The sequence below is a fragment of the Diabrotica virgifera genome, chromosome 7 (genome assembly GCF_917563875.1).
Source record: "Diabrotica virgifera virgifera chromosome 7, PGI_DIABVI_V3a".
In the NCBI taxonomy this organism is placed as follows: Eukaryota; Metazoa; Arthropoda; class Insecta; order Coleoptera; family Chrysomelidae; genus Diabrotica; species Diabrotica virgifera.
In genome coordinates this window covers 197,247,709-197,262,012 of record NC_065449.1, presented here as the reverse complement: position 1 = coordinate 197,262,012, position 14,304 = coordinate 197,247,709, and the positions used below count along the sequence as shown (strand labels likewise).

Genomic DNA, 14,304 nt, shown 5'->3' with positions numbered 1-14,304 from the left:
TGCATCACCTAAAATTATGCTAATTTTCATAGTTACTTACTTACTTTCCGTGTCCGAAACACCAACAACTTTAAATTCTGTATTTCCAATGTAGACCAGGGCGCATCTGTAAAAATATTAGTACATTTGGACGTTGAGAGGTGACTCAAATTTTTTTGCAGACATTGCTTCAAAATAAATCAAATAATAATATTTGAGTTATCCTCCCTCTCAAAAAGGTCCGGAACATTGTTTAAATAATCAAAATGTCAAAAAATTAAGGAAAAATTCGATTTTTTTCTTGGTTTTTTGATTATAACTTTAAAAGTATTCATTTCCGAGAAAAGTTGTACTGACATAAAAGTTGCGTAATTAAATTTCCTATAATACAGAATTGGTTAAAAATTTAAAAAATAGTCACCCTTGTTGCAAAATAGCAATAATTGTGAAAAAAACATACAAAAGCAAGTATTCACATTTTACGTTTTTCAACCATTTATGCTACACTTAGGACCTTCATATTTCCCCCTGAAAAACTTTATGATACAGTAAAACAATACTACTGTAAATTTCATTAAGATCGGTTCAATAGATTTTGCAATCCAGCTTTCGTAAAAAAAATTCATTTTTTCAAAATGTTACAGGACTGAAAATAAAGCAGATAGCAAGTTGAACATTTTTTTGCGTATAGAAGTGTACTGTACCTTTCATTTGCAATTTTGCAAAATTAAAATCGATTAACACCACGGCGTCAGGATTTTTTTTAAATAAACATTAATTATTGGTGCTACGCGCAGGACAGCGGATAGTTTGCTCTGATTCCGGCATTCCAATGACATTTGATAATGATTGATACATTTTAATTTTTATTACATTTCGATATAAATAAATAAATTTGTTTATTGCAAAATAAAAACACATACTCTATCCTTTGAAATAACACTTTTATTTTAACTTAAACAATAAAAGTTTATTATTTTTAAACATATGCAATTGTTTAAACAATATTTCACAAACAATAATCAAATTAGTTTGATTTTTGCGGAATGAAAATATTAAAATATGTATAACAAAATATAGAGTAAGAAAATAATATATTAGATAAAGATTGGAAGAAATTTTGGTGAAAATCAACTTGTGTGAATCGAACACCGCTGTCCTGCGCGTAGCACCAAAAATTATTGTTTATTTTAAAAATTTTTGTGACGCCGTGGTAATTAATCGATTTTAATTTTGAAAATTGCAAATGAAAGGTACAGTACACTTCTATAAGCAAAAAAAATTCAACTTGCTATCTGCTTTATTTTCAGTCCTGTAACATTTTGAAAAAATGAATTTTTTTTGCGAAAGCTGTATTGCAAAATTTATTTTGCAAAATCTATTGAACCGATCTTAATGAAATTTACAGTATTTTTTTACTGTATCATAAAGTTTTTCTGGGTGAAATATGAAGGTCCTAAGTGTAGCACAAATGGTTGAACAACGTAAAATGCGAATACTTGTTTTTGTATGGTTTTTTCGCAATTATTGCTATTTTGCAACTAGGGTGACTATTTTTTAAATTATTAACCAATTTTATATTATAGGAAATTTAATTACGCAACTTTTATGTCAGTACAACTTTTCTCGGAAACTTTTAAAATTATAATCAAAAAACGAAGAAAAAAATCGAATTTTTCCTTCAGTTGTGACATTTTGATTATTTAAACAATGTTCCGGACCTTTTTGAGAGGGAGGATAATTCAAATATTATTATTTGATTTATTTTCAAGCAATTTCTGCAAAAAAATTTGAGTCAGCTCTCAACGTCCATCTCAAAACCGATGCGCCCTGGACTAATGGTTGGCCACATAGATGGCCCTGGCATTTGCTAAAATTAAGTCTTCTGTGCAGGTCTCTCTCATCTCTGTGCATGATAGTAGATGCCGGCTGGTCCGAACCGCGCCACAGTCGCAGGTATCGTCCTCCTGGTATCCCCATTTTTCCGGGCACAACGTGAAATGCCGGTTCTTAATCTGTTTAGCGCTTTCCAAGTCGGATACGGTAAATTGTGTCGAGCAGCCATTTCTCTGAGGGAGGAAAATGTGTCGCGGTAGCTGACGCTTGCAATAGGTGTATTCGGCGCGTTTCTGGCGTTTCGGGGATGGATCTTGATGTTTTCAGGAAGCTTTTTCGAGATCTTAGTCTGCTTGGCTGAGTTTGGTGGTCATATAAGAGGTGTCTTCGGTCCGTCTCCTGCTTTTTTCGTTCTACCTCTGACGTGACCTTCCTCCTAATAGGTGGTGGAGCAATCCCAGCTATGGGGTATACCTCTTCGATAGGTGTCGGTTTCAGGCAACCCGATATTATACGAACCGTTTCATTTAGAGCCACGTCGACGTTCTTTGCGTGAGCAGAGTTTGCCCATTCTGGTGCTCCAAACTCCGCGGCCGAAAAACATAATGCTAAGGCAGAAGTGCGAAGAGTGTGTGGTTGTGCTCCCCATTTTGTATTAGTTAGCTTGCGGATGATATTATTCCTGGCACTTACTTTCTTCTTGACATCTTGACAGTGGTATCGGTAAGACAGAGTTCTATCCAGACGTACGCCAAGGTATTTTGGCGTCCCGTTGTTCCAGCATCTGACCACGCCATTCCACCTCCAGCGGCCTTCGGGCATGCTTGTTTCTAAGGTGGAAAGCACATACCTGCGTTTTTGTAGGATTGGGTTTCAGATGGTTTTTATCGTAGTATAGAGCTAAGTCTCCCAGGGCATCTGTCAGTTTCACTTTGCTTGTTTGTTGGTGTATGGGTTGGTCGTTGGTGTATATGTTGTAAAGAATCGGCGCGAGGACACTTCCCTGTGGTATTTTCATAGTTGATTTTTCGTGAACAGATTAACGGATTCCGTTAATTTTATTTAGCTCAAACTTCTTTTGTGTACTTACACCAGGTGAAAGAAAAGAAATGTTTTTCTTATGTTAAGATTGAGACACCCTGTAGGAAGACCGAGGTACAAATAATGTGAGTATACAGTGAAATCGTATTTTAGTCTAATGTTTTGTGAACATTTTGTTTTTGGAATGTCCATGATATGACATATGTTTAGAAACAAAGAAAATAGACGGTCTTATTCTTTTAACTGAAACAAAAATTTGAGACTCCCTGTAGGGAGGAAAAAGTACAAGGGTGGGTATACGTCGATATTATGTTGTAGTCTTATATTTTGTGAACATTTTATTATTTTAATTTCTCTGATATCTTTAATAACAAAGAAACTAGACGGTTTTCCTGTTTAATATAATGTTTTAACTGACGGCGACATGCGATACGTGAGACCATGTCTTATTATATACTAATAAGATGAAATTATTTCCTAATACTTATAATGCGAAAGGAACAGAGTGTTTAAAGAAAGAAAATATGTGTAATGTACTTCTCGCTATTTAAGCGTAGACGTAAACCACGTAGACACTAAATCCGAACTTACTCTCAAGGAAATTCTACCCTAAAACATCACAGAGCCTCCATTAAACAATCTCGTCTCTCTTATGATTCAAAAAAGCAAAATGTCCACAAAACATAATACAATACGATTTCAATGTATAGTCACACTTGTACCTTGTCCTCCCCACAGGATGTCTCAAACTTAACAAAGAAACATTTCTTTACTTCAACCTGGTATAAGTTAAAAAAAGTTTCGAGTAGGTAAACCTTTGCCCAACTGTGTAACTACCTAACAAAGAAAAATCTAAAATAATAATAAAACTAGCCGAATCCGTTAATCTGGTCACAAAAAAATCAATTATGAAAATGAGCATAGTTTTAGGTGATGAAACACATCTGATGACTATTATTTATTTTATACAGTGCGCTGGAATAAGTGTTAACCCCCCTTATTAACTTATTTATTTTTAGCACATAAGCAAAACGCTCGGACAGGTCGATTTTTAAAATAATCATAGTATATTATAGAATCAATGTTTCGAACTTTACCTCTTCAGGGGACAGGCAAACTTTGATTTTTTTAAATGGGAAAGTACATCATGTGACACCTCATTTAAAAGCTTTTGAAATACTGATTACAAAAATGTATAATACTTTAATCCTTTTTGAGAGCGTAGGGGCAAAATTTCGGTCCAAATCTTTTTTAAATGCATTCATTTTTGTCGAATCCTGAGAAAACCAATAAGTATTTTTGAAAAATTTAAAAGCAGAATGAAAGACTACATTATTACCGAGGGTTGACAGTCCCTTAGAATAAACAAAAAGTTTCTTTTGAATGAAAAATTTGAAATTAAAAATCAGACTCAATTTTCTCTTTTTTTCACCCCTGTGACTTATTAAAATAAACATTATAGGAGTTCTCATTCTCAGGGACTTTCGACCATCGAGAATACTGTAATATTTCATTCTGCGTTTAAATTTTTCAAAAATATTTATTAGTTTCTTCAGGATTCGAAAAAAATGATTGCATTTACAAAGAATTCGACCGAAATTTTGCGCGTTCGCTCTCAAACATGATTAAAGTATTATACATTTTTGTAATCAGTATTTAAAAAGCTTTTAAATGAGGTGTTACATGATGTACTTTCCTATTTAAAAAAATCAAAGTCATACCTGTCACCTGAAGAGGTATCGCGTAAAGTTCGAAACATTGATGCTATAATATACTATGATTATTTTAAAAATCGACCTGTCCGAGCATTTTGCTTATGTGCTAAATATAAATAAGTTATGAAGGGGGGTAACACTTATTCCAGCGCACTGTATATGCCCATGCAGGAATGTATATTAATTATTTTTTGATTCATGATGTTGAGTATTAACTGCTCTGACATTGTTAAATACACTGAACTCAAACCTACAACACTATATGATCCGCTCAGATTCCGAACCAGGATTCTTTTTCTTCTTGATGCGCCTATTACAGCGCCTATAAAGGACAGAGAAGACATAGTATCGCAGCATTCTTATTTTTATACCAAAAGAGAGGTTGTGTCTCTAGAAGAAGGCCCCCATCCGGTTTAAAATGGATCTAGCTTTTCCAATGCACGCTCTTATCTCCTGGTTGTTGGTCCATTCTTCACTTATTATGTTGACCTTCTGTTATTTTTTTCTTGCTATGCTTGCAGTTTACTGTTGTCGATAATGTTTTCTTAGCTGATTAGAATAAAGAACATGTACGCACTTAACAGTTTTTAGTCTTTTTATCTAAAGCTTATACATGAGATGAATTTATTACTTATTTGCTGGGTGACGAATCAATCCTAACATAGGAGACAAGGACCGATGCATGCAAGAAAGACGAAACAACAAATCAACAATATTGAAATGAAAGTATTAAGATCAGTAGCGGGCATTATCATAATATCATTAAGAGACAGACAAAGCAACATAAGTATGTAAGTATATGCGAACAATGCAAAATTCAAAATATTAACAAGAAGATAAAAATGAGAAAAAAAACTGGAACGAACATGTAAATGAAAGACTGGAAGAAATATACGAAGAAAAAACTGGAAAGACAATGTACAGTCAATAACAACTGAAACAAAATAAGAGGCAAACAAACAGGAGTAATCCTAGTTGCACGAAGAAGAAGAAGAAGGTAAATACTTAGGTTTATCAATCTATTTTTCTTTACAGTCTTAATCAGGTATTCCACTATTATTAGACAAAGAAGACATAGTTTGGCATACATTTGGGCAAATGTTCAATAGTTGGAACTTATCCAAATGCATATCATAACTTGTTTTTTCAAAAGGTCAATCTAAAAACTAACTAATGATTTTAATTCAAGAATTTTATTGTAAAGTAATTGTTACTTTTACGTTTATCAAAACTTTAGGAACTACCATCATCACAATAAATTAAGTTCGTGTATTCACTGCTTAACATAAATAGCATTGGATCATCACCTGATGGAAACATGGAAAAACAGTTTTGTCACACCAATACATAAATCTGGTGACAAGTTTAATGTTAAAAATTACCATCCTATCAGCAAGCTAAGGGTGATTTCCAAGTTGTTTGAACTATTTGTGACAAAATTTCTTACTTGGATGTATGAGAATCATTGTAAGAATATTATCTGATGAGATGATGAGCAGCATGGATTTTGTTACTGGAAGGTCCACAGTAACCAATATCTTGTTATTCCGAAATGATATAAGTAATTCAATAGAGAGTGGCAGTCAAATGGATTAAATTATTTGATAGGATAAATCATGCTGGTGTTACAGTAGACTCGCGATTATCCGAGGTATCTGGGACCGTGACTACCTCGGATATGGAAAAACTCGGTTAACAATGATATTGGTTATGTTGATAGAAAAACATGTAAATAACCATAACTGTGGATATTATTTTAATCACAAAACGTGACAAAACTAATAACTTTTACTGTCTATAAAAGATAAAAACTTTTACCTTATCAATATTAAGTACTGTTTAAAAAAATATTTGATTGATTTTTGCGTAAGCTTCATTCCTGTTTTTGAGGCGGCGATGTTGCGAAAAGGTTGAAAGTTGTAACTCACCAGTTATGACTTTTGCCTCGGTTAACCGAGGGGCTCGGATAACCGAGACTCGGATAATCGTGAGTCTACTGTATTAGGAAATTAGATAAAATGAACTTTCCAATACCTTAGTAACCGAAGTCAGACGGTTAAAATTAAGAACCACTTATGGAATCCCACTTTAGCTCATTCTGGTGTTCCTCAGGGAGCTCATCGTGGACCTTTGAATTTTTAATCTGCTTATAAACAATATTGCAAATTCTTATTATTTGCAGATGATCTTTTAAGTTTTTTTCAAGAGTAAGGCTGTATTAATTTAAATAAGGATACAGCCGCTCTTCAAAATTGGTTAATAGCTAATGGAATGAGTTTGAATATAGGTAAATGTTGTGTGTGTGTGTGATGAGAGTGGATGGCATTAGAGCATGTCTATTTGCCACAGAATTTTTTAATTTAAAATTGGTTGTATTTTCTAGGTATAATTACTTTTTCATATATCTATCTTAGCTTCTAAGATAAATTTAATTAAAATATCGTAAATTCCTTTGTCTTGTTGTGCTAATAGAGTAGTGATACTAATCGGTAGACTTGTAAGTTTTTTTAGTTCTTGATACAGCGTATCTGTATATGCAGTATATTTTTGACACTCCAGGAAAATATGATTTATATCAGCTACAGGATTTTCCGGACAATGGGTACAATGCGAAGAGTCCAAGAATAGGTAAATGTTAGGTACTGTATTACATTTTTTAGATCTAGAGTTCCAATAGTCTTTGATTACCAGCTTTGCGCTACATCACTATTCTGCGTTCCGCAGTCACTTTGCAGTGTGGGCAGCATATCCCAATATAAAACTTATGGAATTTTGCAGCTCAGTGGTGCCGGTTTTAAGCAGACGAACTTAAAGTCCGTCTAAATAGAATATTCCAAAAGTCCAAAACATCTTGATTTGAAAATCTGTGGGTTTTATTATTTTTAAATAATTCATAGATAGGTATTATGAAACATATTTATAGGACATTAAAGATATATCATTTGAATATTAATTATAATTAGCCTGTGATTAATATTATATTTAATAGTTATTTATGATATAAGTGTTAAAAGTACAATTTTAAGGCACGCATGTGAAAGTCAGAATGAGCGAAGCGAATTCTGCAATTCACATGAGTGACATAAAAATGTACTTTTTAACACATGTACTTTGTACGCACGTAAGAAGTTATACTTCTATTATATGATTTCAACGAAACAAATATACTTTCAACAGGTTATTTGTATTTAAAGATTAAACTAATTTTTACTTACTACTTTCCAAAAAATTTTATTAAAACAATACTAAAAATAAAAAAAAAGTTAGATAACACACAGATTCGGACTGGCGACCTCCTCGATCTCTGGTCGAACGCGCTACCACAGAGCTAAACTCCCTTTGCTTTGACAGTTTACAAGATTTCTCATACATACTGTCAAATTTAATAGACCAAGTGAGGTATAAAAATACTTTAAAATTTATTTAATATAAATATTAATATCTCTTGGCAACACTGTTCTTCATAAGAGTCTGTACTGAAAGGTGACCGTGGAATGCAGTATAGAGAGGTATCTTTTAATCACCATTATAATTCAATTACTAGTAAAGCTCTTCAAATTATGGGTTTTGTTTTGCGTAATTAAAGGCATCTTTCCATTAATTTGACAAGAATAGTGTACAATGCATTGGTTACATCAACTTTATAGTATGACTCTCCTGTGTGGTCTCCATTCTACCAGAACCATGTTACTTAATGCTATGGAAAAATTTCAGCTACAGTTACAACTTAAGTTTCATACTATGGAAAATCGCAGGATAATGTCAGTTGCAATACTTCTTTTTAAGCTGTTATCTGGTCACATTTGTTGCCCTGTCCTGTTTGAACTGTTCTCCTTTAAAAAAATACCCATTAGGGTTAAGTACCAGAAATACTTGCTTGTTTGATGTTCCATTTCATAGCACTAATTATGGTTTTTATAGTCCAGTGATCTGGCTTTATAGAAGAATCTTGAAAATACCTTGGACAACCCACACTATCAACAAAAATGTTCTGAGGAGAATAGGTACAGATAAGGAACTGCTAAAGATCATTAAAGTTAGCTACCTGGGATACACAATGAGAAATGAAAGTACCATCTCACACAATTGATCATCCAGGGGAAGATTGAAGGAAAACAGTGTTCTGGTAGGCGCCTGATTTCATGGCTTTAAAATATCAGACTGAACCTGCATTGATTCAATATCTTTGTTTAGAGATGCATTGTACTAACTAGGCATAATTTGTTAATGTGGTTTGAAAAAATTAAAAAAAAAGAAAAAAAATATAGTAAAATAATAACAAAAAAATAAAAAAAAAATGAAACAAAAATAAAAAAGAAAAGAAAAATAAAAAAAAGCAACACAATGTACCTATGTATCTAAAAATAATATTGTAGTATGTACTTATGTTATGAAATAAGAAATTTATGACTATGAATCTGCAATCAATTACAAACAAGTCTGGCTAATTGGCTCTGCCAAAGCCATTTTTCAAAAAAAAAAAGGTGCATTGGACAGGGACAGATTTGCCACTGTAGTTACTAACCTCCACTAAAGGAGACAGTAACACAAGAAGAATAGTCCAGTGGCACATGGCAGGTCTCTCCCAACCTGACAATGGATTCAGTGATGAGGGTGTAGGTTTTACTGGAATATCTTTGCCCGTTTTTAGAGAGCATTCAACATACATTTTAGATAGCATAGCAACAAGAATCATAGCTTTAGATGATTTATAGATTCTATACGGGGTGTCCAGAAACTCTACTGACAAACAAAGACAGTAGATTCCTCAGATAATTTTAAGACAATTTAACTGAATTTACCTAGTCCGAAAATGCTTCCTATGGCAGCTAGAGCTATTTGAATATGGCGTCTGGTAATTAGTTTTTCTTAAATACCTCCAGAACTCTTCCATTTAGAAGAACGAAAATTGGTACACTTCTAGTATGGGCCATATGCATCCGTTTTGGCTAGGTCGACAGTTATTTTACTTCATAACTTTTCATACATTTAATTTTTATGCATTTTTGACACTAGACTATTTAATTATGAAGTATTGTAGCACTAAAAGTTACTCTTGCTTTAAGTAGGTAAAATACACAGGTTTTTTGAACAATTTTTTCATTTTTTTTTCAAATTTATAAAACGAAAAATGTTTAAATCAATTTTTCTAGAAAATGAAGTGTCCTAGCGACTTATAAGCAAGAGTACCTTTTAATACTAGAATACCTCACAATTGAATAATCCAGAGTCAAAAAAGACACCTATGACTGGTACTAGAAAATTCGCAATGGATGGAATCAATTTGCGATGGATCTCTGGAAGATAAAAATATGCATACCAATTTTCGTTTTTCTAACTAGAAGCGTTCTGGAAGTATTTACGAAAAACCAATTACAAGACGCCATGTTAAAAGAGCTATTCACGGTGTGGAAGTACTTGGAAGGGAAACGAGAAATGAACGTGCGTGAGTCACGGAGAAATATTGCAACTATCTTAAATAATTCATATTGTCAATTGAAATTGTCAAATTGACGTATATTTCATACCTTCTGTCATTGAAGCAGAAAAATTATATATTGCTCCACAATATTGATATGATATGCAATTATTATATAAAGGTAAATTTAATTAATTGTATTTTGCTTGCAGTACTGCATTTTAATAACTAATTTTATTTACTATATACAATTGTTTATGTTTGCATAACATAACCTGCATCTTATTTTTTCTTATTATTATTTTTTTGGACTATGGCCTTGACAATTATCCAGTAACCAGGACTAATATAATTAGCCAATATAATTAAAAGTGCGAATAAAAGTACAGAGCGTAGAAATAGGGGCCGCTTTGCCGAACTTGCACGGTCTCAATAGCTCCCTTAGGAAGCCCTTTCAGACTAGGTGAATTTGGTTAAATTGTCTTAAAATTATCTGAGGATTCTCCTGTCCTCGTTTGTCGGTAGAGTATCTATCTATTTTTGTTTTCAGTGTAAACAATATTAATTTGTATAGTACAATATTCACAATGTAACAAAACTTACAAAATATAAAATATAATTATAAAATAACATTTTTTACAAGTGAAATATGAACTGCTGCTGTTGTCCTCAAGATATTCATTTATAGAACAATAGGATTTTTTAAGAGGATCGGTACGTATTTTAGGCTGCAATGCTATTCAAATGGGGATTCATTTTTTTCGAATCCTGAGAAAACTAATACTTAAGTATTTTTGAAAAATTTAAACGCAGAATGAAAGATTACGTTATTAGCGAGGGCCGAAAGTCCCTGAGAACTTCTATAATGTTTATTTTAATAAGTTCCAGGGGTGAAAAACTAAGAGAAAATTTAGTGTGATTTTTAATTTCAAATATCTCATTCAAAATAAACTTTTTATTTATTCTAAGGGACTTTCGGCCCTCGGTAATAATTTAGCCTTTCACTCTGCGTTTAAATTTTTCCAAAATATTTATTGGTTTTTTCAGGATTCGAAAAAAATGAACACAATGCCGTGGTAATATTTTCCAAATCTATCTTTGTCTTACAACGCACTCAGCCGAATATAATATTGTCAGCATATATTGTCAGTCAGACACTGACAATCAGTGACAATTTTAAATATTTGACATTGCATCGGGAATATTTTGAGTTTTGATTAAATATTATTGATATATAGTGTATTTGATAAATAATTGATTTAAGACGTGAACTTAATAAAAAGTTATTTATTGTGTATTATTTGTGGAAGATCCAAGCAAAGAATACGTCAGGATAATATATTCTGTGATCCAAGTATTTTGTTGTTAAAGATGTTCAAAATTGTAAGCGTTCCATAACAATATATTATTAAAAAATCACTTTAACACTTTTCCTCTTTTCTCGATTGAGTATTAGTTTTTGTTGTACAAATAAATTATTACAATCACTGAATACATAGTTAGTGAAAAAATTATCACATTTATTAACTGAATTAATAATTTACAATTATAAAAATAACAGTTATCCAAGAACATTTAAAACCCATCTCTTTAAATTAATGATGACATTTTCAAGTAGAATGACATTTTAGTAATGTTTACATATCCATACCAGTGTGAATTTTACTACACGTAATTTGCCGTGTAAAGACAGAAAACGTAGGGATACACGTAAAATATTTGCAAATTATGTACCCATAGCCTTAAGAGTAAATCTTTAACATTTTTTTTTTTAATTTCGTGGAAAGTGGTGCTTATTTCTTTTGCAGTTTTTGGCAAATATGATTTTGGTATAAGGTCAGTCCCATATATCTGAAACAATTTTGAAATTTTGGATGTTCTGTGTTTAGTAACTCGTAAAGATTCAGCACTTCTTGTATTAGGTATAATAGTGATTCTCTGAATTTACTTGATATGTATTGATTTCCTCTTTTACATAAAGTAAACATTTACAGATTTATAGCCAGTAGACAGTTAAAATTTGATGTTTATTAAAAATTAGTTTACACAATAATTGTTGATAATCCAAATTAAAAATTTTATGTATGTATAATGTTTAATTTATAATGTTGTTGCTGTTTATATTTTTGATTGTTGTCAGACATAGTTAGAGTCGGATTTTTATATATACATTTAAATGTAAAAAGAGGTTCTCGTCTTAATAAATAAATAAAAATAAATATTTGAGTAAGGTCAGATTCTTAACCCTGGAAGATCACACCTATTTTTTTTTTAACTAAACCGCACACATGGGTGTCAGATACCCAATGATTTTTTGTGAAGAAATAAAAAAAAAGTTAATATTTTATGATTTCCAGAGACTCTTTAATCACTATTGAATACATAAGAATAATTAAATCAATAATTTTATTTTTTCTCTCGTAATTGTAGTAACATAAAAGAAAAAAATATTAAAAATACCTAAAAATAATTAACAAACATTTTCTAAAAAACCGGAAACATAATTCAAAATATTTTAATTTAATTTAACAACAAAATGGTCTTTCTAACTAAAATATAACACTTTTTGATTATAGAACTCATATTCATTCTTAGCCAGGTATTTCAGTTTCACTCATTTTAGTGACTACATTCATAAGACAGTGTGGCTCTATGCTCCATGCATTATGCTTTAAAGCAAGCCCAGCATGCACGCTTTGCTTTTCCATCTTTGCCTTTGCAGAAATAACACCTAGTTTGCTTTACTAAATTTGTGGGATGTTGTGTTGTTAGGTCATTAACTTGAATGCACACTTGATCTCAAACCTCACACATGGGTGCTACATACCCTAGACTATATTCAATAAATTTTCATGATTGGAAATATTGCTCAAATGAGACTACAACTACACACACGTCCTTGGCAGACTACGAGACTGAATTTACATAAAGCAGCATTACCATTGAAATGCAGCTGCGCAAGCTACATACAGTTAAGTGTCGCGATGGGTATCTCACACCCAAGTGTGAGCTTCCAGGGTTATAAATGTAACTGTTGTTTAAAAAAATTTCATAATTAGCTGTAAACAAATGATTTAAAAACAAAAGATACCTATTAACAAAGAACAATCAAACACAAATGTATAATGTAGTAAACCAAATACATTGTTTCCCAATAATTTGTTAATTGTGTAAGTATGACATGTCCTTTTGTAAATAGAACAAAATAAATTAAATAGTAAAAATTGGCATGCAAATTTCAAACCACTGACATCTAATATATTTGTTAATGTTATAAAATCCTTTAGATATATAAAGACGGATCTAAGTACATAAATGAGAACCATGTAAAAGTAAAAGCATTGTCCCCAATTGTTCAGGTCAGATCCGTTTATTAAAGTTTTGAATATTTCTCGTCCTAGTGTCCTAGTTTTCGTAAAGTGATCTTTTTATATCCTACCTGCAGTCTAGTTACAAAATCCGGACTTAAAGTTCTTTCTGTATTATCTGGCACGGTAATCAGTACTTCGAAAATAGTGTGGTCACTGGATTTGTCCTGCGAAAAACACTTTTCACTTAAAACGGCCGAAAATAACACGGAAATCCTGTCCAAATTTTCTCGCAACAATTGTGTACATGATTGTTTTATTCGCACCAAACCGACGACTACGTTTGACATTTTTTTCTATTCCCATGCTTACATGTTGTGGTATTTCTTATCAAATCTCTTTGTTTTAATGATAAAAAGACGTCTCCCGAGGGATATTTGAGATTTACTTCTTTTGACGTTTATCGTTTATCTGACAGCGACATTTTGGAAATTTTGTGTTAACGATCGCAGCGCCGTTGTTGCAAAATTCTAGTTTAACCGAGTAATCAAAGTCAATATTTATGCTAAAATAAATTGTAACATGTCTCTAAAAATAATCGCATTTTTTTAGGATGTATAAAATAATTACTAATCGGTTTTACAAGTTAATTTTAAAATATTTTTGATAGCGGGTGCCACCTATTGACGAATTATAAAACTAATTTATACTGCCGAATAGAAATCAATCAAGATTCATTTAATTCTTTGGTGTAATTGTCTAAGTGTAGGTGTCGTTCTTCACCTATTTTTCACAAATTTTAAATAACTTTGTTATTTAAATTACATAATTTACATTATTATATTTGTAATTTTATACTAATATTTTCTGACTAATATGTTTGTATATCATCTTAAAATTTGTCTTTTTTTCTGGTACACCAGTCGACAACATTAAAAAGACCACTAAAAACCTGAACCAGAAGGTTACAAGAACAAAAGAAGGTGTACAGTCTTTACAGTCGCGC

The 14,304-nt window shown here is 31.8% G+C and overlaps 1 protein-coding gene across 1 annotated transcript in view; it reads right to left on the bottom strand.

Annotated features, from left to right (window-relative positions):
* Positions 1-13,803, bottom strand: part of LOC114329052 (probable ribonuclease ZC3H12C) — a 184,130-nt gene extending 170,327 nt beyond the window's left edge. Inside the window, exon 1 of the mRNA XM_028278066.2 lies at positions 13,430-13,803. Coding sequence (XP_028133867.1) covers positions 13,430-13,648 — 219 coding nt within the window. The 5' untranslated portion in view covers positions 13,649-13,803. The remainder of the gene's footprint in view (positions 1-13,429) is intronic.
* Positions 13,804-14,304: the final 501 nt, after the last annotated feature.